General features: G+C 41.1%; 1 protein-coding gene across 5 annotated transcripts in view; it reads right to left on the bottom strand.

Moving 5' to 3' along the window:
* The window catches only part of rasal2 (RAS protein activator like 2), a 307207-nt gene that overhangs the window by 84075 nt on the left and 195479 nt on the right, over positions 1-27653 (bottom strand). For all 5 annotated transcript variants that reach the window (XM_078407405.1, XM_078407406.1, XM_078407409.1 and 2 more), the window contains exon 5: positions 11572-11690. In XM_078407405.1, the coding sequence (XP_078263531.1) occupies positions 11572-11690 (119 nt within the window). The remainder of the gene's footprint in view (positions 1-11571; positions 11691-27653) is intronic.

The following is a 27653-nucleotide window of genomic DNA, read 5'->3' on the forward strand; positions in this document are numbered from 1 at the left end:
ACAGTCGCCGAGTCCATATTTTGTACAAGAGCCCACATCGGTTAGCCTTACATCAGTGGTGGGGAAGATGCTGGAGTCAATTATAAAAGACAAAATTGCGGAGCATTTGGATAGTAGTAACAGGATTATTCCGAGTCAGCATGGATTTACGAAGGGGAAATCATCCTTGACTAATCTTCTGGAATTCTTTGAGGATGTAACTAGGAAAATTGACAGGGGAGAGCCGGTGGATGTGGTGTGCCTTGACTTTGAGAAAGCCTTCGACAAGGTTCCACATAGGAGATTAGTGGGCAAAATTAGAGCACATGGTATTGGAGGTAGGGTACTGGCATGGATAGAAAATTGGTTGACCGACAGAAAGCAAAGAGTGGGGATAAATGGGTCCCTTTCAGAATGGCAGGCAGTAACTAGTGGGGTACCGCAAGGCTCGGTGCTGGGACCGCAGCTATTTACAATATACATGAATGACTTGGATGAAAGGATTAAAAGTACTATTAGCAAATTTGCAGATGATACAAAACTGGGTGGTAGTGTGAACTGTGAGGAAGATCCTATGAGGTTGCAGGGTGGCTTGGACAGGTTGTGTGAGTGGGCAGATGCATGGCAGATGCAGTTTAATGTGGATAAGTGTGAGGTTATCCACTTTGGTGGTAAGAATAGGAAGGCAGAGTATTATCTGAATGGTGTCAAGTTAGGAAAAGGGGACGTACAACGAGATCTGGGTGTCCTAGTGCATCAGTCACTGAAAGGAAGCATGCAGGTACAGCAGGCAGTGAAGAAAGCCAATGGAATGTTGGCCTTCATAACAAGGGGAGTTGAGTATGGAGCAAAGAGGTCCTTCTGCAGTTGTGCAGGGCCCTAGTGAGACCGCACCTGGAGTACTGTGTGCAGTTTTGGTCTCCAAATTTGAGGAAGGATATTCTTGCTATTGAGGGCATGCAGCGTAGGTTTACTAGGTTAATTCCCGGAATGGCGGGACTGTCATATGTTGAAAGACTGGAGCGACTAGGCTTGTATACACTGGAATTTAGAAGGATGAGAGGGGATCTTATCGAAACGTATAAGATTATTAAGGGGTTGGACACGTTAGAGGCAGGAAACATGTTCCCAATGTTGGGGGAGTCCAGAACAAGGGGCCACAGTTTAAGAATAAGGGGTAGACCATTTAGAACTGAGATGAGGAAAAACTTTTTCAGTCAGAGAGTTGTGAATCTGTGGAATTCTCTGCCTCAGAAGGCAGTGGAGACCAATTCTCTGAATGCATTCAAGAGAGAGCTAGATAGAGCTCTTAAGGATAGCGGAGTCAGGGGATATGGGGAGAAGGCAGAAACGGGGTACTGATTGAGAATGATCAGCCATGATCACATTGAATGGCGGTGCTGGCTCAAAGGGCCGAATGGCCTCCTCCTGCACCTATTGTCTATTTTAAACTTACATATCAGTTATTCAACAAGATCAGTAACATGGAATGAAGACCACTATGAGCCCAAATTTGTCTGTGTCCTAGATGGTACAAATCATCCACAATTAGCCTCCATAAATGTAGTCTGGAGCAAGAGAAAGAAATATGCTGCTGTTGAGTGGTTTCAGTAATACATGGTAAAAGGTTGACACGTGAATATTGGGTGAAGGATCAGCCAAGTTCAAGTAACAAAGTATTTGCTTGGGTAAAAAGCCAGAGGACAACCAGAACTAACAAAATTATATTCAATCAGATATTGAAAACAGCTACACTGATCTACTTCAATGTACATTTACTACAGAAGCCTGTGGGACAATGTATCGCTGAAATAGCCTCTGAAATAGTCAGGAGAAAATATCAATCAAAGCTTTCTACTTGAAGTCAAAGATATTTGATTTCTATCAGGTTGCTAAAGAGGAAATCTAAACAGCAGAGGTAGGGAAGAGAAATTGTTGATGCTTCATATAACAAAATGTGCCAACTAATGAACATTAAGAGATTAGCAGAAGGAACATTGGTGTAACTGTGTTAAACTGGGGATTGAAGATGCAAGGAAATCAGTACACGTCAATGTCTGCAACACTGAAAATTCACAACCTTGTGCTAGATAAATGGGATTTTATGACAACAATTTTTCTCTGTCCAATTAGATCGATATCTTTAAATAATAAATACATCACTCCTTCCCTATGCTCATAGATTGGAATGAATCGAATGTAGCAGCTTGACTACACAGGTTACGAGGATAATCGGAACGAATCTCTACCTCTGATGCGCATACAGAACTAACCATCTTAATTATGGAGATAAATAGTTGTGAATTACAAGTAGAGACTATCAAACATTACAACTCCAATTGTTAAACAGAAAGAGGGGAATTTGGAGGAAATCTACTTAAGGGCTATTTGTTTACGACTGAAACGTCTTTTTTGAAGACACACCATATATGAGTGGGAATAGTTAGATCAGAATAATTATCTAAAGGTCAACAGGGCCAAGCTCAATCAATTTGTTCACATAAATCAGCATCTCCAGCATGGGTTTGATAAACGACAATCAGGATGATCCCTGATAATTTTTTTAATCTTTCGTAAACCAGAGACTTTCCACTGCTTATCCGTGTTCAGAAACACACATTTTCTAGCATCAATAATTAATCAGGAGAAGCAAATCTATCACAATTTTCCCTTATTAGTTGTGCGTTTGCTGGGTTAGTCTTTGCCCCATCAGAGACAAACTCAGCAATGGGCAGGAATTATACTTGGGATCCTAATGATGAATACAGCTCAATGTTCCACACGGGAAAATTGTGCTTGTGATGACACTTCATCACAGTTTCACTTTTCAAATCCACTGGTAGTTTCACCTGTTTGTTGAAAGCAGTATTCCAATTGCAAAACTGCAGACTTCAAATCAACAATCAAGGATAATGGCTCTGCAGGGAATGTCTTATACCTCCTTCCAAAGAACAATACTAATACAGTCACTACAATGTCTGACTGCTGCAACCCCCCCCCCCCCCCCCCCAGCCACCATAATTCAATTGACATACTGTAGACACGAGAAAAACTGCAGATGTTATAATCTTGAGACAAATAAAAGGCTGGAGGAATTCAGTGGGTCTGTGGAGAGAACAGACTTTGAGTTGGTGCCTTTCTTCGCACTGATATTACTGTCCATTCCCTTGACAGACCTGCCTCATCTGCTGAGTTACTCCAGCTTTTTGTTTATTGCCCATAAATACACGGTTTCTCATTCTCACTCACCTGCCATAATGGAAATCTAAGGTATCTTCCACCAATTCAAAAATAAATCCGTAATTGCATTTTTTCAGCTTGAACCAAGAGCAAAATGTGAAATTGGTCACTTGCCTACAGCTTAACGTAAATAAATATCTTCACTAGAGATAGCAAATTGCCAGCTTTATACAGATGGCTTGTTACAGATAACAATATACGATGGAAACATCCATAAAACCTGGCATTTTCCTCGGGAAGAAAACAGTGTTTAGAAACACCCCATTTCCAATTTGCTTTTACTGTGATTCCCCTATGATAAAGGAAAGTCTATGTACTTGAAATGTCTATGGCTTATTCAGATTATCTTTTTCATTACACAATAACAAGAAGCATTCTAACCACATGATGACTTTAATATCCCATGGCTTTCCTCCATGCAAAAGGAGAATCAAGGTCAAATCCAGTTTAAAAAATAGAATGTCCTTTTCATCACACATGCATGCTGGATACAATTTATTTTTAAAATAATTTACAAGAACCCATAGCTGCTCTGATCTTGTATTTGTCAATACTAGATGCTGGATGTATATTAAATCTGTACTGCTGGTAAAGGAAGTGATCAGACCTTGCTTAACAAAACACATAGTTAAAGTTCCTTCATGCTGACTGCAGATGACAAGTTTCTTGCTCATTCACAATCAGCCTCCTCTAACACTGTAAAGCCTTCTTTCCTCCGATCACAACATTTCCATAATTCTTCAGCGAGGCGGATCAGCTGTGGCGTCCAAAGACCATAAAGTTTAATTGTGTTCTTTAATCCAAGCTCCAGCTGTCCACAGCAGCCTATTTCTGAGTCTGCTATCCTCGACTAACATGAACCATGTCTCCAAATGACAAAGATCACCAAAGAGTTAAGAGCAATAAATTCAAAATAGAAAAAGTAACCCTAGAATTTATCTCACTGTCTAAGCAAATAGTGGAGGAAACAACAAACGGTGTCCAGCATTAGAGAGCTTTGTTACAGTGTCAAATGGAAGTGCAATAAAGTGGACATCCTTTGATTCTTTATCTCATTTTTGGGGGATCTGCATACACTGCAAATAATAGTTGGTGCCAAAGAAAAGAGTCATCCCCACCAGCTCATGATTAAAATGAGATTAATGAATTGTAAAAATAGCCTTCCGAGTTGGTAAAGCATAGACAGACTATTAGAAAGTTGCACAAATATTCCAAATATGTATCAGTTTTGTACTGCCTTCAGAGAACATCTAACTTTGACCAACTGGGCAGACACTTGGGCACCACAGAGGGATAAGCAACCTGTCATGAATGATTGATAACTGCATTAAGTGTCGAGTTTGGAACAATATTGAACAATATGCTGACTTTGACCAAACAATAATTCAACACAAGAGAAAGAACTATTTTAGAATAGGCATTTGTGGAGAGAAATGAAGCTAACAGTTTGTTTTGCCATGCTGGGAAACTAACACAGACGTCCCAATAATTCTCAAAAACAAACTGGCAAAGACCTTTAAACATCAATGACTTAAGAGCACCTTTGATTATATCTACAATGAAGAGGGTTTGTAATTTACAGATCTGCCCAATACCCAACAGAGCAGCCTGCCACATAACCCTTCCCTTCATTTTGGAGCCCATTCCCCTACCCACTCCACTGTGACTTACTCGTTCCTGGAAACCTCCATACCCTTCCTCAGTCAAAATGTCTATGCCTCAAACCCACATGGAACTGAGATATTAACATCAATATCTACTCTCTTATCAGCTAATGCTGGAAATTTATTTTCTGTCCATGACCAAAAAGACTGTTTCGGGACGCGGGAGCCTGCAGGACTTAACATCATGGAGCTGGCGATCAATGTCGGGGATCGCTCTCGGAGCTCCAACCATGGGAACCTGCGACTTTAACATCGGGGAGCTCATTAGAGACCGACTTCAGGAGCTCCAAACCACAGGAGTTTGGACCACCCCGATGTGGGAGTTTCGATCGCCCCGATGTGGGAGCTTCGATCGCCCCAAGGCGGGGGCTTCGATCGCTCGACGCGGGAGCTTCGATCGCCCTGACGCAGGGGCTTCGATCGCTCGACGCGGGAGCTTCCATCGCCCCGACGCGGGAGCTTCGATGGCCGGCTGTGGGAGCTGCATTCGCACCGACTGCGGATGTTTCGACTGCCCCGATCGTGGGAGAATAAAGAGGAAGAAGTTTAGACTTTATTGCCTTCCATCACAGAGGAATGTGGGGAATACGCTGTGGTGGATATTTATATTAACTTTTATGCAGTTGTGTGTCTTGTTGCTAGTTTTAGTATGGATGTATGGTAATTCGAGTTTCACTGTACCTTAATTGGAACGCATGACAATAAACAGACCTTTGAACCTTTTTGAACCTTTCGTCTGCCATATTTCCATATTTCCCTGTGCCTTAAGTGTTTAATTGCTATCCAAATCCTAATTCTATTTATCATTCTCTCCCATCTATTTCCCACTCACATTGCAGCTACACCATCTTTATTCCAATAAAACTGCTGAATTATGTTAGGCTCATGTTTAACTTGGAGGCAATGCATGGAAACCAGCCCCTTTGGCCCACTGAGTCCACGCTTACCAATGATCCCCCTCCGTATCTACGTTCTATCATACACACTAGGGGCAATTTACTGAAGTCCATTAACTTACAAACCTGTCTGCCTTTGGAATGTGGGAGGGAAGTGGAGTACCCAGAGAAAAAGCATTCCCATGCACTGGAAAGGATCGAACCTGGATCTCTGGCTCTGTGAGGTAGTAATAATAATAATAATAATGCATTTTATTTATATAGCGCTTTTCATATACTCAAAGACGCTTTACAGAGATTTAGAGAACATAGGGAAATGAATAAATAGATAAATAAGTAAATAAGTAAACGAACAGAGAAAGGAGACAGAAGGTGAGGTGACCTTCAGTGGTTGAAGGCAGTACTGAACAGGTGGGACTTCAGCGATGTTTTGAATGTGGTGAGTGTGGGGGAGTCTCTAACGGTTTGGGGTAGTGAGTTCCATAGGGTGGGAGCAGCGATGGAGGAAGCCCTGTCCCCCCAGGATCTGAGTTTGGTCCGGATGTGGGGGGATAGGAGATTGGCAGCAGCAGAGCGGAGGGTGCAGGTGGGAGTGTGCCTGTGGAGGAGGTCGGCCAGGTAGGACGGGGCCAGGTTATGGAGGGCTTTGTAGGTTATGAGGAGGATTTTGTACTGGATTCTCTGGGGGATGGGGAGCCAGTGGAGTTTGTAAAGGACGGGGGTGATATGGTCACGGATCGGGGTGTGGGTGAGTAGACGGGCAGCGGAGTTTTGAATGTATTGAAGTTTACTGATGATTTTTGAGGGTGCGCCATAGAGGAGGCTGTTGCAGTAGTCCAGACGGGAGGTGATGAAGGCGTGGATGAGGGTTTCTGCAGCTGTGGAGGAGAGGGATGGACGGAGACGGGCAATGTTTTTGAGGTGGAAGAAGGCTGTCTTTGTGATGTGTTTGATGTGTTTGTCGAAGGAGAGGGTTTGATCAAAGATGATTCCAAGATTCCGGATGTGAGGGGAGGTGGATACTGGGAGACCATCAATGTTGAGGATGAAGTTTTGGGTGGATTTGGTGAGCGTTTTTGGACCAATGATGATGATTTCAGATTTGTTGCAATTGAGTTTGAGGAAATTTGATTGAAGCCAAGATTTTATTTCAGTGATGCAGTTTGTCAGTGTAGAGTGTGTGGTGGGGGAGATTGACTTGGTGGAGATGAGGAGCTGGATATCATCGGCGAAGCAGTGGAAGTTGAGACCATGACGGCGGATTAATTGACCAAGGGGGAACAGGTAGAGGATGAAGAGGAGGGGGCCAAGGACTGAGCCTTGGGGGACACCTTGGGGGAGGGGAGCGGTGGGGGATTTACAGTTGTTAATGGAGATGAACTGGTGTCTGTCAGAGAGGTAAGATTTGAACCAGGATAGGGCTGTGCCGGTGATGTTAAGGGAGGTTTTAAGTCGGGTGAGGAGAATGGAGTGATTTATGGTGTCAAAGGCGGCGCTGAGGTCAAGTAGGATGAGGATGTTGAGGTTGCCAGCGTCGGAGGAGAGGAGAATGTCGTTTGTAATTTTGAGGAGCGCAGTTTCAGTACAGTGGTTGGAGCGGAATCCGGATTGGAAAGTTTCATACAGGTTATTGGTAGAGAGGTGGTATTTGAGTTGGGAAGCTACAGCACTCACATTGCAGCTACACCATCTTTATTCCAATAAAACTGCTGAATTATGTTAGCCAGGTTATGGAGGGCTATGGAGGACAGAAAGGGTAGGTTGGAGATTGGTCTGAAGTTGTTTGGGGTGTCAGGGTTTAGACCAGGTTTTTTCAGAATGGGGGTGACAGCAGCGATTTTGAGGGATGGCGGGACGATGCCAGTGGACAGGGAGGAGTTTATTGTTGCAGTGATAAGTGGAGAGAGAGCAGGAAGGCAGGCCTTGACAAAGCTGGAGGGGATGGGGTCCAGAGAGCAGGTGGCAGTTTTTATTCCTGTGAAGAGGTCAGAGAGGTCGGTGGTGGAGATTGGGGAGAACTGAGGCAGGGGTTGACAGGATAAGGGGGGGCAGGTGGTTTGAGGGGGAGCAGGTGCGTTGGTGGTTAAGGTGCTGTAGATGTTGTCTATTTTGCTTTGGAAGAATGAAAGGAAAGTGGTGCATTTGTCAACTGTGAATGATTGGGAGATGGTGTCCAGGGGGCTGAGGAGTTTGTTTATTGTAGAGAAGAGTGTTTTTGGGTTTCCGGAGCCAGAGTGAATTATTTGAGAGTAGTAGGTGGAGTGGGCGCGGGAGAGGGCATCTTTGTAGTGCTGCATGTGGTCTTTGTAGGCTTGGGAGTGAATTGTGAGACCTGTTTTGTTGCGGAGTCTTTCAAGTTGGCGGGCATGAGTTTTCATCATGCGGAGTTCAGGGGTAAACCAGGGAGCAGAGTGGGTGAAGGTAGCTCTACCATTCACAAAGCAGCAATTCACAAAGATGTTTTACTCCACCTTTCCTCAGATTTACCATCTTTACTCAGATTCACTAGCCATCACTGTATTTTTTTCTTCAAGTGCAACCCTGCTTTAATTACTCAAAGAATGTACAATAAGTTCAATTCTCCTCATAGGTAAATTGATTTCATCCAATTTGTGGCATAACATGAAATACTTTGAAGAGAAGTCATCCCTCTTGTTCTTTTGCCATTGAAATCTGAGAACATCCCGAGAACAGAATAGCTAATAACTGTGGCCAGTGGCTTCTGAAAATTTACTCCCAAAGTGGTGACAGAGAAATGGAATTTCATCAAATTGCCCTTACAATGTGCCCTGTACAATGTGCCTCTTTTATCTTCTACCACAATTTTATCACAACCTTTGCCGTACCTATGATTCTAAGAATTGATTAACATTCTCAGGGACAGCGAGGCACTTACACAAGAAGCAATAACCAAAAGAGGATATAGAGAAAGACAGATACACATTAGCAGCCATTATATTTCTGCCTTTACATAATTTAAGACAATAAAGTAATGCAGATGACTGCCCTTCCTCTGATAATCCAGAGACACAATTATATAAAAACACGCCATGTAATTCAAAAATCCTTCATGTTATCCAATGATTTTTCGAACATAATTCCCAATGCATTTCACACACCAAAAGATTCAAGTGCTTATTGAAATTAAAAACAGCAGCACAACGGATAAGCTTGCTGTCATTTTGTTTTTATGACACTGTTCATTTCAAACTCACCAGGCCAATCAACATGAAAACATTTTAAAGTATTCACAAAATAACATGGTTTAAATGAGACATCAAAAATATTCCCCACTGCTACTTGAAGAATGTAAGAAAATTTAAGCTATAAAAGAAAGTTTATTCAGAAAATCTGTTGTCTTTATTCCAGCCTTTTTCAAACTGAACATGTAATGCGATAAAAGTTGATTTTTTAAAATTGCTCATTCCAAAAAGGGGGCTTCATAAGTTCTCGGAGCAGAATTAGGCCATTCGGCCCATCAGGTCTACTCCACCATTCAATCATGGCTGATCTGTCATTCCCTCTCAATCCAATTATCCTGCCTTCACCCATAACCCTTTACTAATCAAGAATCTGTTAATCTCTGCCTTAAAAATATCCATTGACTTTGCCTCCAAACAGTCTGTGGCAATGAATCCCACAGATTCACCACCCTCTGACTAAAGAAATTCCCACTAGTTGAAACATCCTCTCCACATTCACTCTATCCAGGCCTTTCACTATTCGGTAAGTTTCAATTAGGTCCTCCTCTCATCCTTCTAAACTCCAGCGAGTACAGGCCCAGTGCCTGCAAACGCTCATCATATGTCAACCGAATCATTCCTGGGATTGTTCTCATAAATCTTCTCTGGACCCTCTCCATTGCCAGCACATCCTTCCTCAGATATGGGACCCAAAACAGCTCACAATACTCCAAATGCGGTCTGACCAGTGCCTTATAAAGCCTCAGCACCCTACCATCTGAGCCACTGTACAAGCAATGCACAAAAACCAACTCCTCAGCCATCTATTCACATGGCCCATCCTTCCATTCCTGTCCAGCCTAGCACCTGGCATTGAGAGTAGTCCAGGGATTACCACCCTCAAGATCCTGCTTTTTAACCTCTTTCCTAACCTCATATATTCAATCCACAGGACCTCATCACTTTTCATACCGATATTATGGTATCAATGTGCCTCCAGTTGCTCAGACTCCCCCTTGAGAATGTTCTGTAGTTGCTCAGAGACATCCTGAACCATGGCACAAGGGAAGCAGCACTCAATCCTGAAGTCTTTTTTGTTCCACATTCTAGACACTAATTCAATGAAATCTTATCTCGACAATAAAAAGCTAACAGGCAAAGTAGAACTCAAATTTACAACTATGACATTTAAAAAGTGATTGATAAAGTATCAGGCTCTTGAGTAAAACTTGAAACCCGTGTGATAAAATGGGCAATGGCAGAATTATTATAAAACTGCAGAAGGGGTAAGAATGGACACATGGGGAAGGTTCTGTGTGCTACCGAGGAACGTTCACAGTGACATTCCCCAATATACATTAATGACTTGGACTCGGGCACAATTTCAAAATCTGTAAATGACACATGACTGAAAAGCAAACAAGGGAAGAGAAGGGAATAGATTTGAAGATCAAGTGTAAAGAATGAACAAATGGGAGATTAATTTTAACATTGACAAATGTTTGCATAAATAATGTGGAAAAAATAAAGGGAGACAATACATCAATGATGCAATTTTAAACTGCACAAACAATCAGACTAAAAGTATTTGTTGCACAAATCTTTGCAAGGGATAGGACAGCTTACAAAGCAGTCACTGAAAATATGAATCACTGAACTTTATAAACAGAGGCTGAAAGTTCATCAATGAGGTAAAGCACTAACCAGTTGGCATTTCAGTGGAAAGTTGTTTGCAATTCTTGGAATCCAAGTTTTGGAAGATTGTGGTGGCTTTGGGGAGGATATGTAAGCTATTTTGTGAAATGGTTTCAGGGATTGCATAGATACTCGGGAGAAGGTTGGGCTGCACACTTTACAGCAGAAAGACATGTATTAAGAGGTGGAGAGGAATAAAGGCATGAATGGTTTAAAGAGTAAATAAAGAGTTACTATTTTCAGTGATCGAAGAACCAGATGCAAGCTATTACCACAAGTATCAGAAACACAAGGAAAATATATTTTTATTTACTAAGTGGCTAGCACGGTAGCTACAATTTCAAAAGATAATCAGTTAAAGACTAAAGAGAGAAAAAATGTTGAGGAATACAGGAAAAGCAGGAATGTGGAATTAACTGATTTCTTGGAATGAGCTAATTAGAGCTTCGCTAGTGCAGAATTTAGAGGCATATTTACTTATTTCTGCACTATATTATTATACAATTAACACAAAGCAAAAACAGTTAATAATTAGAATCTGTGTTTCTTCTTCCACTGTGATATTCAGTGTGAAGATGACAATTAAACCACACTATAGAATATGGCTCTCTGTGGCACAACAGAATAAATGTTGTCAAATCGCATTGTCTTGGAAAATAAAATAAATCTTCCAACAATGCCCTTAATTCATGACATGAATTCAACCACAATTAATAGACAAGTAAAAAAACATGCGCACGCACACACGCACACACAGTGCATGTGCAGCCCACAGAGTGACGTGTAGATACATTGCACATCCACAAGGGATAGGACACCTTAACTGAGGGCCAGAATTTTTAACTTATATACAGCATTTTATATTTAACCACTTTAATACTTAAATTGGGGATAAGTAAACTGATAATGTTTTACCGTTCACTCTCCGAGTTTCTCAATGATGGCAGTATCTGACGGAAGCTGGTGTTGCGGTCAAGTTTTGGCTGGCTCTTGGTTCGTTTGATAGAGCCTTTTAACCTTTTACTGAAAAATCCCTGCAACAAAAGATAGAATAAAATACAATTAGTGCTTCAGGTAAGTCTAACATGATCTCTGAAAGTCAAAATGAAGCTGAGGAAATTATTATCTGGAATATTAGTTGTTAAAAATAGGAAAATACAATATGTTGCATTTGTTCCCAACATGGAATACTTTCCATTCATTCTTCTAGTCAAGGCTACTAGCATTCACCTGCATCAAACACTGCCTGACTCCTGGATGTGATCACATTTGTATGTGCTGAATTAAAAATGCATGACTTTTCCAATGTAAGGTAGTTAACAGCATTTGTGCAAAAGCCCAAAAAGTAGTAAATATTTATATTTTAAAAGTTACAAATACTTAACATAAACAGCAATGCTGGGAGTAATCTTCTGGGATGATATAACATACTTTGTACAGATAGCAAAATAACTAGGTTGCGGAAAGCTACGATAGTACTATGATCACAGAACAGCCTCCAGTGATTGTCTAAATATAGAAATATGCATTTCCATGCAAAAATGTTCATCCTCAAGGGTCATGCATGTACTAATGTCCTCAACATGTGTATGTACGATTGCAGAGGTTGAATTTAAAATTGTGCACGTGTGGAGTGTGGGTCCATGTCGTTTTCTTTGTGGTATTTGCACATGCAGTGCAAAGCTACAAAGCTGGTTGTAGGTGGATTGCAGGGACTAGCACCAATATCAAAAGAGCAGCTGACCAGGTACAGTGCCCTCCATAATGTTTGGGACAAAGACCCATCATTTATTTATTAAGCCTCTGTACTCCACAATTTTAGATTTGTAATAGAAAAAAAATCACATTAGGTTAAAGTGCGCATTGTCAGATTTTAATGAAGGCCATTTTTATACATTTTAGTTTCACCATGTAGAAATTACAGCAGTGTTTATACATAGTCCCCTTATTTCAGGGCACCATAATGTTTGGGACACAGCAATGTCATGTAAATGAAAGTAATCATGTTTAGTATTTGTTGCATATCCTTTAGATGCAACGACTGCTTGAAGTCTGCGATTTGTGGACATCACCAGTTGCTGGGTGTCTTCTCTGGTGATGTCCTGCCAGGCCAGGATTGCAGCCATCTTTAACTTACGCTTGTTTTGGGGGCTAATCACCTTCAATTTTCTCTTCAGCATTTAAAAGGCATGTTCAATTGGGTTCAGATCAGGTGATTGACTTGGCCACTCAAGAATTGACCATTTTTTAGCTTTGAAAAACTTCTTTGTTGCTTTAGCAGTATGTTTGGGATCATTATCATGCTGTAGAATGAACCGCCGGCCAATGAGATTTGAGGCATTTGTTTGAACTTGAGCAGATAGGATATGTTGATAAACTTCAGAATTCATTATGCTACTACCATCAGCAGTTGTATCATCAATGAAGATAAGTGAGCCAGTACCTTCAGCAGCCATACTTGCCCAGGCCATAACACCACCACCACCGTGCTTCACAGAATAGGTGGTATGCTTTGGATCTTGGGCAGTTCCTTCTCTCCTCCCTACTTTGCCCTTGCCATCACTCTGGTATAACTTAATCTTCGTCTCATCTTTCCACAAGACCTTTATCCAGAACTGTGATTGTTCTTTTAAGTACTTCTTGGCAAACTGTAACCTGGCCATCCTATTTTTGTGGTTAACCAGTGGTTTGCATCTTGCAGTGTAGCCTCTATATTTCTGTTCATGTCTTCTGTGGACAGTGGTCATTGACAAATCCACACCTGACTCCTGAAGTGTGTTTCTGATCCGTCGGACAGGTGTTTGGGAATTTTTCTTTATTATAGAGAGAATTCTGTCATCAGCTGCGGAGGTCTTCCTTGGCCTGCCAGTCCCTTTGCGATTAGTAAGCTCACCAGTGCTCTCTTTCTTCTTAAAAGTGTTCCAAACAGTTGATTTTGGTAAGCCTCAGGTTTGGCTGATGTCTCTAACAGTTTTATTCTTGTTTTCTCAGTCTCGTTATGGCTTCTTTGACTTTCATTGGCACAACTTTGGTCCTCATGGTGATAAATAGCAAAAAAAGCTTCCAAGGGTGATGGAAAGAATGGAAGACAGACTAGGTGCTGAGAGCTCTCTTATACCTGCATTAAGGAGGCAATTAAACACACCTGAGCAATTTCAAACACCTGTGAAGCCACCTGTCCCAAACATTATGGTGTCCTGAAATGGGGGGACTATGTATAAACACAGCTGTAATTTCTACATGGTCAAACCAAAATGTATAAAAATGGCCTTTAATAAAATCTGACAATGTGCACTTTAACCACAAGTGATTTTTTTCTATTACAAATCTCAAATTGTGGAGTACAGAAGCAAATAAATAAATGATGGGTCTTTGTCCCAAACATTATGGAGGGCACTGTACATTCTCAACAGTGAGCAGTTAATCCATACTGGATAATAATGAGCAAATTATCAGGCAAATGAACCATTCTATCAGCAATTAGAGAGCAGTCCTGAACTACTATCTATCTCATTGGCGATACTTAGATGATCTTTATCGGGCATTTCTGCACTTTATTTTGCACTCAAAATGCCTTAAAAAAAGTATATATACACTGTGGAAGGCTCGATTGTAATCAGGTATTGTCTTTCCGCCGACTGGTTAGCACGCAACAAAAGCTTTTCACTGAGTCTGGCACACGTGACAATAAACTAAACTACATAGACCTATACGGACAGTGCATTAGGATACTTATTATTACAGTGGTAGCATGGATCATGGAGTAAATTGATCAGTTTGCAGGTGCAGAGGAAAACAGCTCCATGCTTAAATTCCTCATTGCCAGGAAATGAATGTTCCTGCACTTCCAGAACATCCCTGCCCATGAAGTGATTCCCACACCGGTAGGGTCAAAAAAAATGCATAGTTAACAGGGTTCAAAGCTATGAAAGCATATAAAATGAATACCTTGCTTTTAAATTATAAATTACCGATGAGAGTACACAACACCAGACTATAAATAAGATCAAGAGCTCTGTCATTCAATCGGATCATGGCTAATCCAAGATTCCTCATTCCACTATCCTGCACTTTCCACATAGTCTGTAGTATCCACAGGCAGAAATTATAATTAGAAGACATGAATTTGTATCCCCCATGGCAACCAGGGACTTCAAATTCGTATTTAAATATAGTTGTAATATACAACTATTAATAAACATATTGAATTATAATAAAGGCATCCTATGTAATTCATGTCCTCAAGAGAAAGAAATCTACGACCTTTACCTGGTCTATATGCAGCTCAGCAATGTGGCTGAATCTAAACTTGGTAGAGAGGGTGGTGAATATCTGGAATGGGCTGCCAGAAGAGGTAGTGGAGGCAGATACAATTATGATATTTAAAAGGTGTTTGGACAGCTAATTAGTGTTTGGACAGCAATTGGAGGTAAATAGGACTAGCACAGAGAGGCATTATAGTTAGCATTTGTGAGGGGGGTTTAAATGACTGTTTCTGTGCTATAGATTTTATGATTCTATGATACCTCAGTAGACAATTGAGGAGCACTGGGCTCATCTGCAATGTCTACACCCTATAAATCTAATGGAACATTTAAAAAAAAATTAAAGTTGAAGATAGCTGGGCCCAAGATTCGGTCTTGAACAACTACAGCAGTGATTTCCTGAGGCTGATTTGAGTATGTGCCCTCAGACAACAAGCAGGAACTGCAGTAGACCATGCAACCCAACAAGCCTTTTTAAAAATTCAATCAAATCATGGCTGATCTGAATTCCTCATGTCCACATTCCTGCTCTTTCCCCATCTCCCTGAACCCTCTCACCCTCTCACTCTCAATCGATCTATCCAAGGCTTAAATATATAGTCTCCATCAGCTTTCTGCAGCAATGAATTCTAAAGACATAACCTTCTGAGAAAATAAATCCTTCTTTATCTCACTCTTCAAAGGTGCTCCTGATTCTGAAACCATAGGCTCTACCTTGAAAGGAAATATCCTCTCAGCAGTTAGAATGTGTCTTGCTCCAAACTCTGACATTCAAAAAGATCATATTTTTCTGAACCCCAGTGAGTAAACACCCAACTGATTTAATCTTTTGGTACAACTACTCCATTTCCAGGATCATTTAAGTGAACATTCTCTGAACCACCTCCAATGAAGTAATATATTTTCTTAAATAGAGGCAACAAATTTTATCACAATTTGCAAGATACGATCTTATTAGTGGCTTGTACAATTACAGGGAGACTTCCCTTCTTGTGTACTCCTAGTTCCCCATCCTTGAAATACAGGGCAACTTTCAATTTGCCTCCTTACCAACTGTTGCAGTTACATACTAGTTTTCAGTGTTTCATACAACTTCCAAATCCTGTTGTTCTGCAGCCTTCTGCTTTTTTTCTCTGTTTAAGTACGATGCTTTTTTATTCTTCTTTGAAAAATAAACAACCACAGATATCAACATTATACTCAATTTTTGCCCAATGACTTAACCTATCAATATCTACCTGTCAACTAATTTGCCTTCCCACCTATTTTTGAGTGTCTGCAAATTTAGCTGTTGTACATTTGCTTCATTCTTCCAAGTCATTAGTATGCATTGTAAATAGTTGTGTTCCCAGTACCGATGCCTGTTACCTGTGCTGTTCCACTGCTTATAGGTTATTAAGTTAAAAGTGCTACTCATTCCCTACTTGCCAATTCCTGTCTGTTTTGCCAATAGTCTTTACAGATTTACAGTGCATTCAGAAAGTATTCAGACCCCTTCACTTCTTCCACATTTTGTTACGTTACAGCCATATTTTAAAATGGATTAAAAAATAATAATTTTAAATCATCAATCTACACACAATACCCCAGAATGAAGAAGCGAAAACAGATGTTTAGAAATTTTTGCAAAGTAATTAAAAAGAAATAACTAAAATATCACACATTTACGTTAGCATTCAGACCCTTTGCTATGACACTCAAAGTCTGTGAATGTCCTTGAGTGGCCCAACCAGAGTCCGGACTTGAACCCGATCAAACTTCTCTGGAGGGATCTGAAAATAGCTGTGCATCGACGCTCCCCATCCAACCTGACAGAGCTTGAGAGGATCTGCAGAGAAGAATGGGAGAAATGACCCAAATACAGGTGTGCCAAGCTTGTAGCGTCATACCCAAGAAGACTTGAGGCTGTAATTGCTGCCAAAGGTGCCTCAACAAAGTACTGAGTAAAGGGTCTGAATACTTATGTAAATGTGATATTTCAGTTATTTCTTTATAATGACGTTGCAAAAATTTCTACACACCTGTTTTCGCTTTTTTTATTATGGAGTATTTGTGTGTAGATTGATAATGAAAAAAAAAGAGTTTAATCCATTTTAAAATAAGGCTGTAACGTAACAAAATGTGGAAAAAGTGAAGGTGTCTGAATACTTTTTGAATGCACTGTACATATAACCTTGATCACCAAGATGGGGTTTGAAAGTGGCGGAAGAAAGGATTGAAGGCTATTCTCAAAACCACCTTGAAAAACTGCATAATTCCCCATAACATCTGACAATCAATGGCACACAGCTGTTGAAAGTGCAGAAGGATCATCAGAATGGCACCGAGCACAAGCCATGCATTGGGAGCATGCAATACATGATGGAAAGAGCACACCACCTCCCCATTTCCACCAGTCAACTCCGCCATGAACGTGCAGCCAGCCCCACATACAGCACAGTGCTCTCCTGTGTCACTTCAAAACCCAGGGAACTTCAGTGAAGGCACTGAAGACCAACTAAAGAAACAAGAAGAATCTGAAAAACTACCTCCAATTCTTGTCTTCCATTTCATAATACAAGAAATAAATGCAGGAGTCAGCCATTTGACCTCTTGTGCCTGTTCCACCATTAAATAACATCATTCAAGATTCAAGATTCAAGATTCAAGATAGCTTTATTTGTCATCCAATATTGGACGAAATTCAGTCACCCACAGTCCAACATGGTTGGACTTTCATTTCAGCACCACTTTCCTGTGCCAATCCCATATTCTTCAATTCCCCAATATACTAAATCCTACCCATCTCTGTCTTGAATAAACTTTGTGACTGAGTGGCGTAGTCCTCTCGGGTTGAGAGTTCCAAAGATTTATTGCGCTTGAGGTGCAGAAATCTCTTCTCAGTCCTGAATGGTCCACTCTGTATTTTGAGATTGTGGCCTCTGGTTCTAGACAAGTAAGTCATAGGAAACATAATCTCTGCATCTGTTCTGTCAACCTTTGTAAGAATTATATATGTTTCAAAGAGATTACCTCTCATTCCTCCAAAAAGGAGAGGGCCTAGGCCCAGGCTGCATCTCTCTTCCCCATCCCAGCAATCAATCAGGAAACCTTCGTTGCATTCCTTCCAAAGTAAGCATAATACTCCTTAGCTAGAAGTACCTGTAAACAGTGTTCTAGGTCTCACCACAGAACAAAGTACTTTCAGTGAGGTACCTTTACTTGAGTACTCAAGTGCTCTTGTAATAATGGCCAATATGCAATTTGCCTTCCTAATTTTACATCATCTGTATATAAGAACACTGAGGATCTTCAAAGCATCTACAATTTTCAATATCTCAACACAAAAAAATCACTTCTTTAAAACTTTTTCAGTGGATCAGTGGATGACATCAGTGGATGACATTTTACCCACATTTTTTCTAATTGCAATATTTTTTCTTTAGCCAATATTGTAAACACACAGCCACACCTCATTCGCACCCACACACCATGGTGCCATAAGTGGTGGGTGTTTTCTGATATCCAAGCGAAACAGTATCAGCAATGTTAGCCGTCAACTTAGTTTTGGGCAAACTGAAACATTAGAAAAAATTACATTACAATAACAAGTTAAATTCAGAGATACTCTGGACAGGATTACTTAATGGGGGGGGGGGGGGGGGCAGGGTGGTGAAGCAGTTAGCACAGCTTTCTCACATCTCCAACAACCCACATTCAAAATTGACTTTCAATGGTATCTGTATGGCTTTTTTTCTTTGAGATTCTTTGTGATTAGACAGGTTTCCCCTTGATGTTCAGTTTCTTCCCACATCCCAGACATGTTGGTAGATTAATTGGTGACTGAATTTGTGTGTGAATCAAGATGAAGTTGATGGACATGTGAAAAAGGTTTCAGTGAAATATGTGGAGGATGGGACTGATGGGCATGTTCTGTAAGACAGGTAGACACAAAATGCTGGAGAAACTCCAGCGGGTCAGGCAGCATCTCGGGAGAGAAGGAATGGGTGACGTTTCGGGTCGAGACCCTTCTTCAGACAGCATGATGACAGAATGCTGTAAGACAGCATTGACTCAATGAGAGAACTGATTGTGCATTGACTCAATGAGTGAACTGATGGTAGTGCAGCTGCAGGGAAGCTTTTTAATAACCAAACACCCCACCTCTCCCAGACAAAAAGATGAACGATTCCTGCTTGAGCAGCAAACTTAATGCAGTCCCACGATCAAATCATGAGTTCCTGAGTCAAGCTTGATCTTTGCTAACATTTATTATAATCCAAAGCAGTCCATTCTGAAAGAGGAAATGGCTTAAAAATATTAATAGCAAAAAAACCCATGTGAGGCAGAAATTCCATAACCAAAGTAGCACAGAATCAACATCAAGACCTTGACCTAATTAAGTTCTGTCTCCAAAAGGTGAGGACCATTAAGTATTTGACACTAGCTGCTCATCAATTTCATTTGGGCTTATTGCAGATCCCAGGTAAGTTTACTTTCCTCCCCACAGTTGTACCTGTACCTTACTAATCAATTTGGATATTTAATCTCTTCTGCCTTTCACTGTTGGTTTTTAAATTATTACCTGGACAACCTTGGCCTACATCAATCGGTCATTTCCTCTGTACTCTCCATCCGCTCCCTCACTGCGATCTATAACAATGGTTTTCTTATTTTTCGTGTTCAGATGACTGGTCTTTGGCCTGAAATGTTCATTGCATTTCTCTCCCTAAAGATGGTGCTTGACCTGTTGACTGCTTTCAGTGTTCTATATTTTGCTGTGGGTTTTCAGCATCAGCAGGTTTTTTTTGTTGCTGTAGCTGCTTATCTGTTGGTCATATCCATGCAGGGAAGACTGAATACTTCCAGAGTTAGAAAATAAGCCATTAACTTAGCCAAACAGCAAGTCACCAACCCCAGTTGTTGATTTACAGTTCTTTGGGATTAGCTGCAGAGTAACCTAAGACCCCTGACACTGTTTCCACCTAATAAGAATGGATGGCAGCAATAAACAAAATGGTTGTTCAGAATCAAAGCATGGTGGTGTAGCAACTTATTCTTATTGCTATTCTCTATCTGAGAAATACCATTAGAAAGCTTTGGTGCAGAGATTATTAATATTTTGCAATAAACTGTTGATACTGCAAAGCAGGCTTGTTTGCACATTTTGATGGTCTGCTGAGAACTATATAAAATGCTCTTTGAATCTAGGGTAGCTAACTAATCACAAAACCTGAAAGCCAATATCCAAAATTAAGAACTCATTTGCTCACAAAAGAATCACATCATCCTTGTAACGGCAGAATAAATTCTTCCAGCTGTCGAATTTAAGTGAAAAAGTGGTCAGGCCTAAATAATGCATCTGATTAAAAACCACACTCAAAATTTAATGCAATCCAATCTCTCAAACTTATACTATTAGTGTAATGTACAACAAAGGGAGCAAAAATTGCAATAAAGTTAACAGTCAGCACTTTCTACATTTGAAGCATACTTTGCCTGAATACTAGTGTGATCCAGGGCACTGCATTCAGTACTTGCAGTAAGAAGAGTTTCAGCTCAGGGTCACAATCCAGAAGATAAGATCTACTGGTTAAAGTTAATGGTCAAAGACAGTGGAGTGTGATTTCATTAGAGGTAGATAAGGGAACCTGGAGAGCACGAGTGCAGGAGCCTCAGCATTCACAATTGTCCATTGTGTATGAGGTCTTTCAGGCCTGTTGGAATGAAAGTGGTGGTTGTAGGACGGATGAGCTAAATAATTATGACAGTGCGATAAAGGGCACTGCCAGGGGTGATGGTGGAAGCAGACATGATAATGGCGTTTAAAAGATATTTGGATGGGCACATGGATATGCATGGAATGGAGGGATATGGATTATGTGTGGACAGATAAACTTGGTCTTGACATCATGATCAGCACAGACGCCGTGGGCCAAAGGCCTGTTCCTGTGCTATAATGCTCTTTGTTCTATGCTAAAAGGTGAGAGGATCATAGAAGAATAATGTGCTGGTCGGGGGACATAAAAGTGGGGGTGATTAACATTGTTCTCTGCTGTTAAAGTCCATGTGGCCTAGTTGTCTACTCAGTGTCAGTACTAGAGAGAATGTTAACAATGGGATCAGAATGATCCAGTCATTGCGATATGTGTAGGTACCAAAGATATTGGTAGAACAAAGAACAGATTTGGCACATTCAGGAGGAACTAGGCGCCAAATTAAGAGTAGAATTTCAAAGGTCAAAATTTACAGCTACCAGTGGAAAGGTTGGTATGGGAATGGGAAGTGAAAATAGTTAGCAACTGGGAGATGCAGCAGGCTTCATAGGCAGAGAACGTGTTCAATAAACCAAACCACTGCCACATAGATATCATATTTGCATTTAGCTGCATAAGAATTTTGTATATTTCAATGAGATCTCTTCCAACTATAAGGTTGGAACAATCCAGCCTATTCTAACCTCATATGATAAATCTGCCATTTTCTGAATCAATCTCGTGAACCTTTGTTTGCTGCCTCAATTGCAGCTATATATCTGCATTGGGAGACAAGACGTCAATAGGTCTCCCTTCCACAGGAAAAACAACGTTATTTCTGTAATAATACTCAAACCTCCAAATTACTATTGGTGGCCCCTGAGGAGAAAGGCGACTGCATTTTCAAGAATTCAAGATGAGAACTTTCAGAAGAGACGTTGGCCCAGATCGTGAGGATCACCTGCATTTTCCTCTGCAATTGGCTCCATCGACTCCTTTAAGTCCAGGCTCAAAACCTGTTTGCAGATGTTACAAAAGTGGGTGGTGTTTCAGATAGTGAAGATGGTGCATCAGGATCTTGATCGATTAGCCAGGTGGGCTACGGAATGTTTGATGGAATTTAATACAGGGAAATGTGAGGTGTTGCATTTTGGGAATGTCTAACATGGGCAGGACCTACACAGTGAATGGTAGGGCTCTGGGGAGTGTTGTAGAGCAGAGGGATCTAGGAGTGCAGGTGTATGGTTCCTTGAAGGTGGAGTCGCAGGTAGATGCTTTTGGCACATTGCTTTTGGCACATTGCTTTTGGCACATTGGCCTTCATCAGTCACATTTTGGCACATTGGCCTTCATCAGTCAGAGTATTTAGTATGGAAGTTGGGAGGTCATGTTGCAGTTGTACAAGAAGTTGGTGAGGCCACATTTCGAGTATTGTGTTCATTCTGGACACCATGCTACGGGAAACATTTTGTCAAGCTCAAAGGGGTACAAAGAAAATTTACGAGGATGTTGCCAGGACAAGGGGATCTGAGCGTTCGGGAGAGTAGGCTGCGACTTGGAACGCAGGAGGATGAGGGGTGATCTGATAGAGGTATATAAAATCATGAGAGGAATAAATCGGGTAGACACAGAGTCTCTTGCCCAGGGTAGGTGAATCGTAGACCAGAGGACATAGGTTTAAGGTGAAGGGGAAAAGATTTAATAGGAATCTGAGGAGTAACTTTTTCCACACAAAGGGTGGTGGGTATATGGAACAAGCTGCAAGAGGAGGGAGTTGAGGCAGGGACTATCCCAACATTAAGGAACAGTTAGACAGGTACTTGGATAGGACAGGTTTGGAAGGATATAGACCAAATGCAGGCACCTGGGACTAATGTAGCTGGGACATATTGGCCGGTGTGTGCAAGTTAGGCCGAAGGGCCTGTTTCCACATTGTATCACTAATAAAACTGGGATTTGTGTGCTTGGACTCAGTGGGCTGAAGGATCTACTTCCATGCAGTCTAGGCACTGAAACATTTTGGGAGAGATAAAGAATAACCAAAGAAAATGAATAATTATCAATCATTTCTCAAAATGCTACATCACCAATTGCAGTGATCACTTCACATGACAGAAGTACCAGATGAAAAGAAACAACGTATTCTGCACTGGCCAAAAAGGACAATTAATAGCACAATGTAGCCGCTAGCCTAACGCAATGAGAACTCAAGAACAGATAAAGGGCAGGTTCCCATCCAGATAATTTTAACTGGCTAAAGATATATACCCATTGTTATTGATGACAGGGGTGAGTACTATTGACATCAAAATTAAGGATATGTTTTTTGTACTTTATCTTAATCTTTATGTCACCATACAGTATCTACAAAGTCATGCAGTTCCATTTGCACCTATTTCTCTTTTTTTTCCCGAACATTGTTCTCTTCATTTAATCTGTTGTTAAAAAACCAACAAGAAACAGATTGACAGTGATGTTTTTAATTTATAATTCCTCTGTTGACAAATTCCCCTTTCCTTGATAGCCTGGCAACCCAGGCACCGACTTTATGATACTGTTCAAAGGTAGACATAAACAAGGTATTAAATCCAATACTTGGTTTGATGTGATGGCAGCAATGAAAACAAGCAAAGCACAAGACAGTGAGAAGGGGAAGGTCAAATGGGGGAATGGTCAAATCTCAGTCTAATCCTGCAGGCGGTGGAAAGTCAGAGAAATAAATGGGAAAATATTACAAAGTATATCACTTGTGAACTACTTTCAATCCTTTTTAATGAGCACAATTAACAATCTGCCCCAAATTGACCAATGATCCAATATTGCCTTGCCTTAGATGAGGTTATAAGATATAGAGCAAAGGACAAAATGATACCAAGTTGGAGACTTTAAATACACAGATAAAATGAAATAGCTTAACATTTACACACTGCAGATACTACCTCTCAATTTATCAGGCACTTCTCCTTGTTTCAGATATTTTTCTACTTATTCGATAATTCTGCATTCTTTTTGACCTTCTCATTAATTCACACAGTGGAAAACAAATGTTACGAAAGCAGAAAATTAGAAGTGTGCAGGTGAATTTTATTATTAATTTTATCACTGAATTTAAATTAATTTTGCTGCCTTTATTGAAATTATAGTGAAGCTCCTCAAATGCCGTCAATGGATCTGTGATATGTCTAGCAAACAAGCAAAATTAATTACTGGAATGCATAAGATTCAGGACTATTAAATTAAAATCACTTATTTTCTATGCATCACTTAAAGTGACAGCATTCATACACACTTTTACAGATGAAGATGTTTCTCTATTAAAAAAAAACAATTTAAAGACCCGCTTCCATTGGCCTGCATTACAACATATATCTACTTTTGCAGACGTATCAAAAGTATACATATCCATGTATTGATTTACTGGAATATCAAGTCATACCTCAGCTACCATCCTTGGACCGAAGTGGGACTACTTATTAATTCATAAGTCTTCCATTATTGATGGGAAAGAATATATTTTAAAATGTATTGCAACTACAAGTAGCTCCACATTGAAAAGTGGTACTATGATTGTCAACCACTAATACAAATGGACATTTCAGTATCGTAACTGAATGATTCATAACTAAAGATACAGCAAAAACAAAATAAATGTCCTTATATAAGCAACTTTTACAATCAGTTGGAGTACCTGAAAGAAAAAATAAAGCTTATTTGCACAAAGCAAAACACAAAGCAAACATATAAAATTCTAGGATTGGACAGGGTAGATGCAGGAAAAATGTTCCAGATGTTGGGGGAGTCCAGAACCAGGGGGGTCACAGTTTAAGAATAAGGGGTAGGCCATTTAGGACTGAGATGAGTGTAGATCAGTCACGGTGTTCAGAGTCTATGTTGAGCTATTGGAGATGCCGTACCTGGAGGAAAGTTATCCTGCGCATGCGTGTTACTCAGCGAGGTTCCGGTGGTAGCATAGGTTGGGGTGACTGCGACCGGGATTAGTTTTTTTCAAGTGAAGACAACTAACTAAACCTGCTAGACGGCACAGCTAGCAGCTAAACAGTCAACATGGCGGATGGATTCCGGAAGCCGGACTCACTCGTCTTTGACGGTAACATCGGCGAAAACTGGCGGATTTTTGAACAATAATATGACATTTTCATCACACTCTGACAAGCCAGCCTGCACTCAAGCACACATTCTCCTCAATCTAGCGGGACTGGAGGCCATTGAACATGAACGGTCTTTTGTGTACCCGGGCGAAGTGAGGAAGCCCGGCGAGGGAGGAGACATCCTCGTTCCCGCGGAATCCAAAGAGGATCCTGGATGCCTCAACAGGAAATTTCAGGAGTTATGCAACTCTCAAACCAATGTTACTATGGAAAGACACAAGTTCAACACACAGAATCAAAAGGATGATGAGACAATTGAATCATATGTCAGTGATTTAAGGATTAAAGCAAAAAGCTGCAATTCTGGAGATCTCCATGAGCTTATTAAAGATAGACTGGTCTGAGGTATCAATAATGACAATTTGAGAAGGTGCTACTGCATGATAGTAATTTGACATTAGTTAAGGCTGTCTCATCTATCATGAGGTGACTCAAGAGATCAACAAAACGCTGGTTTCTCCACAGCACTCTGTCACAAATGTTGATGCAGTCTAGGCTAGGTTCATGAGAAAACAAAAGCCTGAGATAAAAAATTAAAAGCCAGTCAGAAAAAATTGGGACACAGTGTATTGCCAACTGCAACAACTGTGGAAGTAGTCATGCAACTAAAAGAGACAAATGTCCAGCTTTTGGTCAATAGTGCCATGCCTATAAAAAATGGGATCATTTTAAAAGGTGCTGCAAGTCCACACAACAAACCTACAACAGGCAGAGACCTAGGAGGACTGTTCACCAGCTAGAACCTGACCAAGACGACAGTAGTGCTGATGAAACATTCTATGTCGATGGTATAACACTGCAAATGATTGTTGATTCAACTGATGCAGTTAGAAAAAAAACGATGAAGCTTTTGTCACTGTGCAGGTTAATGGGATTCCAGCTGAAATGAAAGTAGACCAGGTGCCAAGTGTAATGTTTTGTCAAAATATACATTTGAACTACAGGATGAAGAACAAAAAAGAGCATGCATTAAAGCCACAAACCTTGTTGCATATGGGGGCAGTAAAATCAAAACTGTTGGTATGGTCAAGTTGTAGTGCCACCTAGAGGGACAGCCATACACATTGCCATTTTACATTGTCCAAGAGGATGTTCTGCCACTCGAGGGCTACCTGCATGCAGGCAAATGGGGCTGGTCTCATTCAGTAAAGATGTTCACCAGTTGAGCCCCACTGAAGATGATCTGTCACATCAAATTCAAACAGAATACAGCGGTCTCTTCACTGATGAGCTCGGAAAACTGCCTGCAACCTATTCCATGACACTTGACCCGGATGTGAGACCTGTTGTTCTTCCTGCACGTCGCATTCCTGTGGCTATGAAGGACAGAGTCAAAGCTGAGCTCGACAGGATGCAGGAATTGGGTGTTATCACTCCTGTGCCTGAGCCAACTGATTGGGTGTCATCTATGGTTGCCACCAACAATAAGGGCAAACAGGAAATCAGAATAAGCATTAATCCAAGAGACCTGAATACTGCTTTGAAAAGGCCACGTCACCCTATGCGCACTGTGGAAGAAGTGGCTGCACACATGTCAAATGCAACAGTGTTTTCTGTCTTAGATGCTAAGAACTCCTTTTGGCAGATTTCACTTGACCACACATCTTCAATGCTAACAACTTTTAGCACTTCTTCTGGTCGCTACAGGTTTAAGGATGCCATTTGGACTCACCTCTGCCAGTGAAGTGTTCCAGCGCTCCGTGGAACAGATTTTCGCTGGATATCCCTGTGCAATCATAGTCGACAACATAATCATTGGATCATCTCAGGAGAGAAGGAATGGGTGACATCAGTCTGAAGAAGGGTCTCGACCCGAAACATCACCCATTCCTTCTCTCCTGAGATGCTGCCTGGCCTGCTGAGTTACTCCAGCATTTTGTGAATAAATACCTTCGATTTGTACCAGCATCTGCAGTTATTTTCCTGCATAATCATTGGAGGTAAAAACGTGGAAGAACACGATGCGAAATTGAGAAAAGTGCTCAAACATGCCAGAGAGGTGAACTTGAGGCACAATCCTCTCAAGTGCAGGTTTTGGCTAAACCAGGTCAGCTATGTTGGACACGTTTTCACAAGTGAAGGCCTCAAAGCCGACCCTTCCAAAACAAAAGCAATCAGTGAAATGCCAGTGTCAGCAGAAGTCCCAGCTCTGCAAAGATTTCTGGGGATGGTCAATTACCTTGGAAAATTCATTCCAAACTAGTCAGCTGACGGCTCCACTGCAACAACGTACACACAAAGATACTGAATGGACTTGGCATGAACCAGCAGCAAAATGCTTTTGAGGCACTAAAGCAGCACATGACCTGTCCACCTGTTCTGTGGTACCATGACGTCAGCAAGCCGGTGACACTGACCTGTGATGCTTCACAGTAGGGACTCGGTGCAGCATGTTTGCAGGAAGAAAAACCCGTAGCATATGCTTCACGGACGCCAACTGACACCAAAACCATATATGCTCAAATTGAAAAAGAGCTGTTGCCGGTGGTTTTGGCATGTTCCAAATTCAATGATTACATCTATGGCAAGCCAGTGACAATAGAAACGGACCAACGGCCCCTGGGCACCATACTAAAAAAGCCCATACATGCAGCACCGGCAAGACTTCAAAGGATGATGTTAAGACTTCAAAAGTACAGCATCACCCTCGTCTTCAAAAGTGGAAAGCAAATGCACCTGGCTGACACTCTGTCTCAAGCTCCCAGGAGTTCCACAGTTCAGCATGCTGATGAGGAGGACAGCGTTGATGTCATGACAGTCAACTACATATCCTCATCTCGTTTTGAGGAGTTAAAGAGACACATAGCAAATGACACAACCCTGCAGGC

This window comes from Rhinoraja longicauda, chromosome 11, assembly GCF_053455715.1.
Source record: "Rhinoraja longicauda isolate Sanriku21f chromosome 11, sRhiLon1.1, whole genome shotgun sequence".
Taxonomy (NCBI): Eukaryota; Metazoa; Chordata; class Chondrichthyes; order Rajiformes; family Arhynchobatidae; genus Rhinoraja; species Rhinoraja longicauda.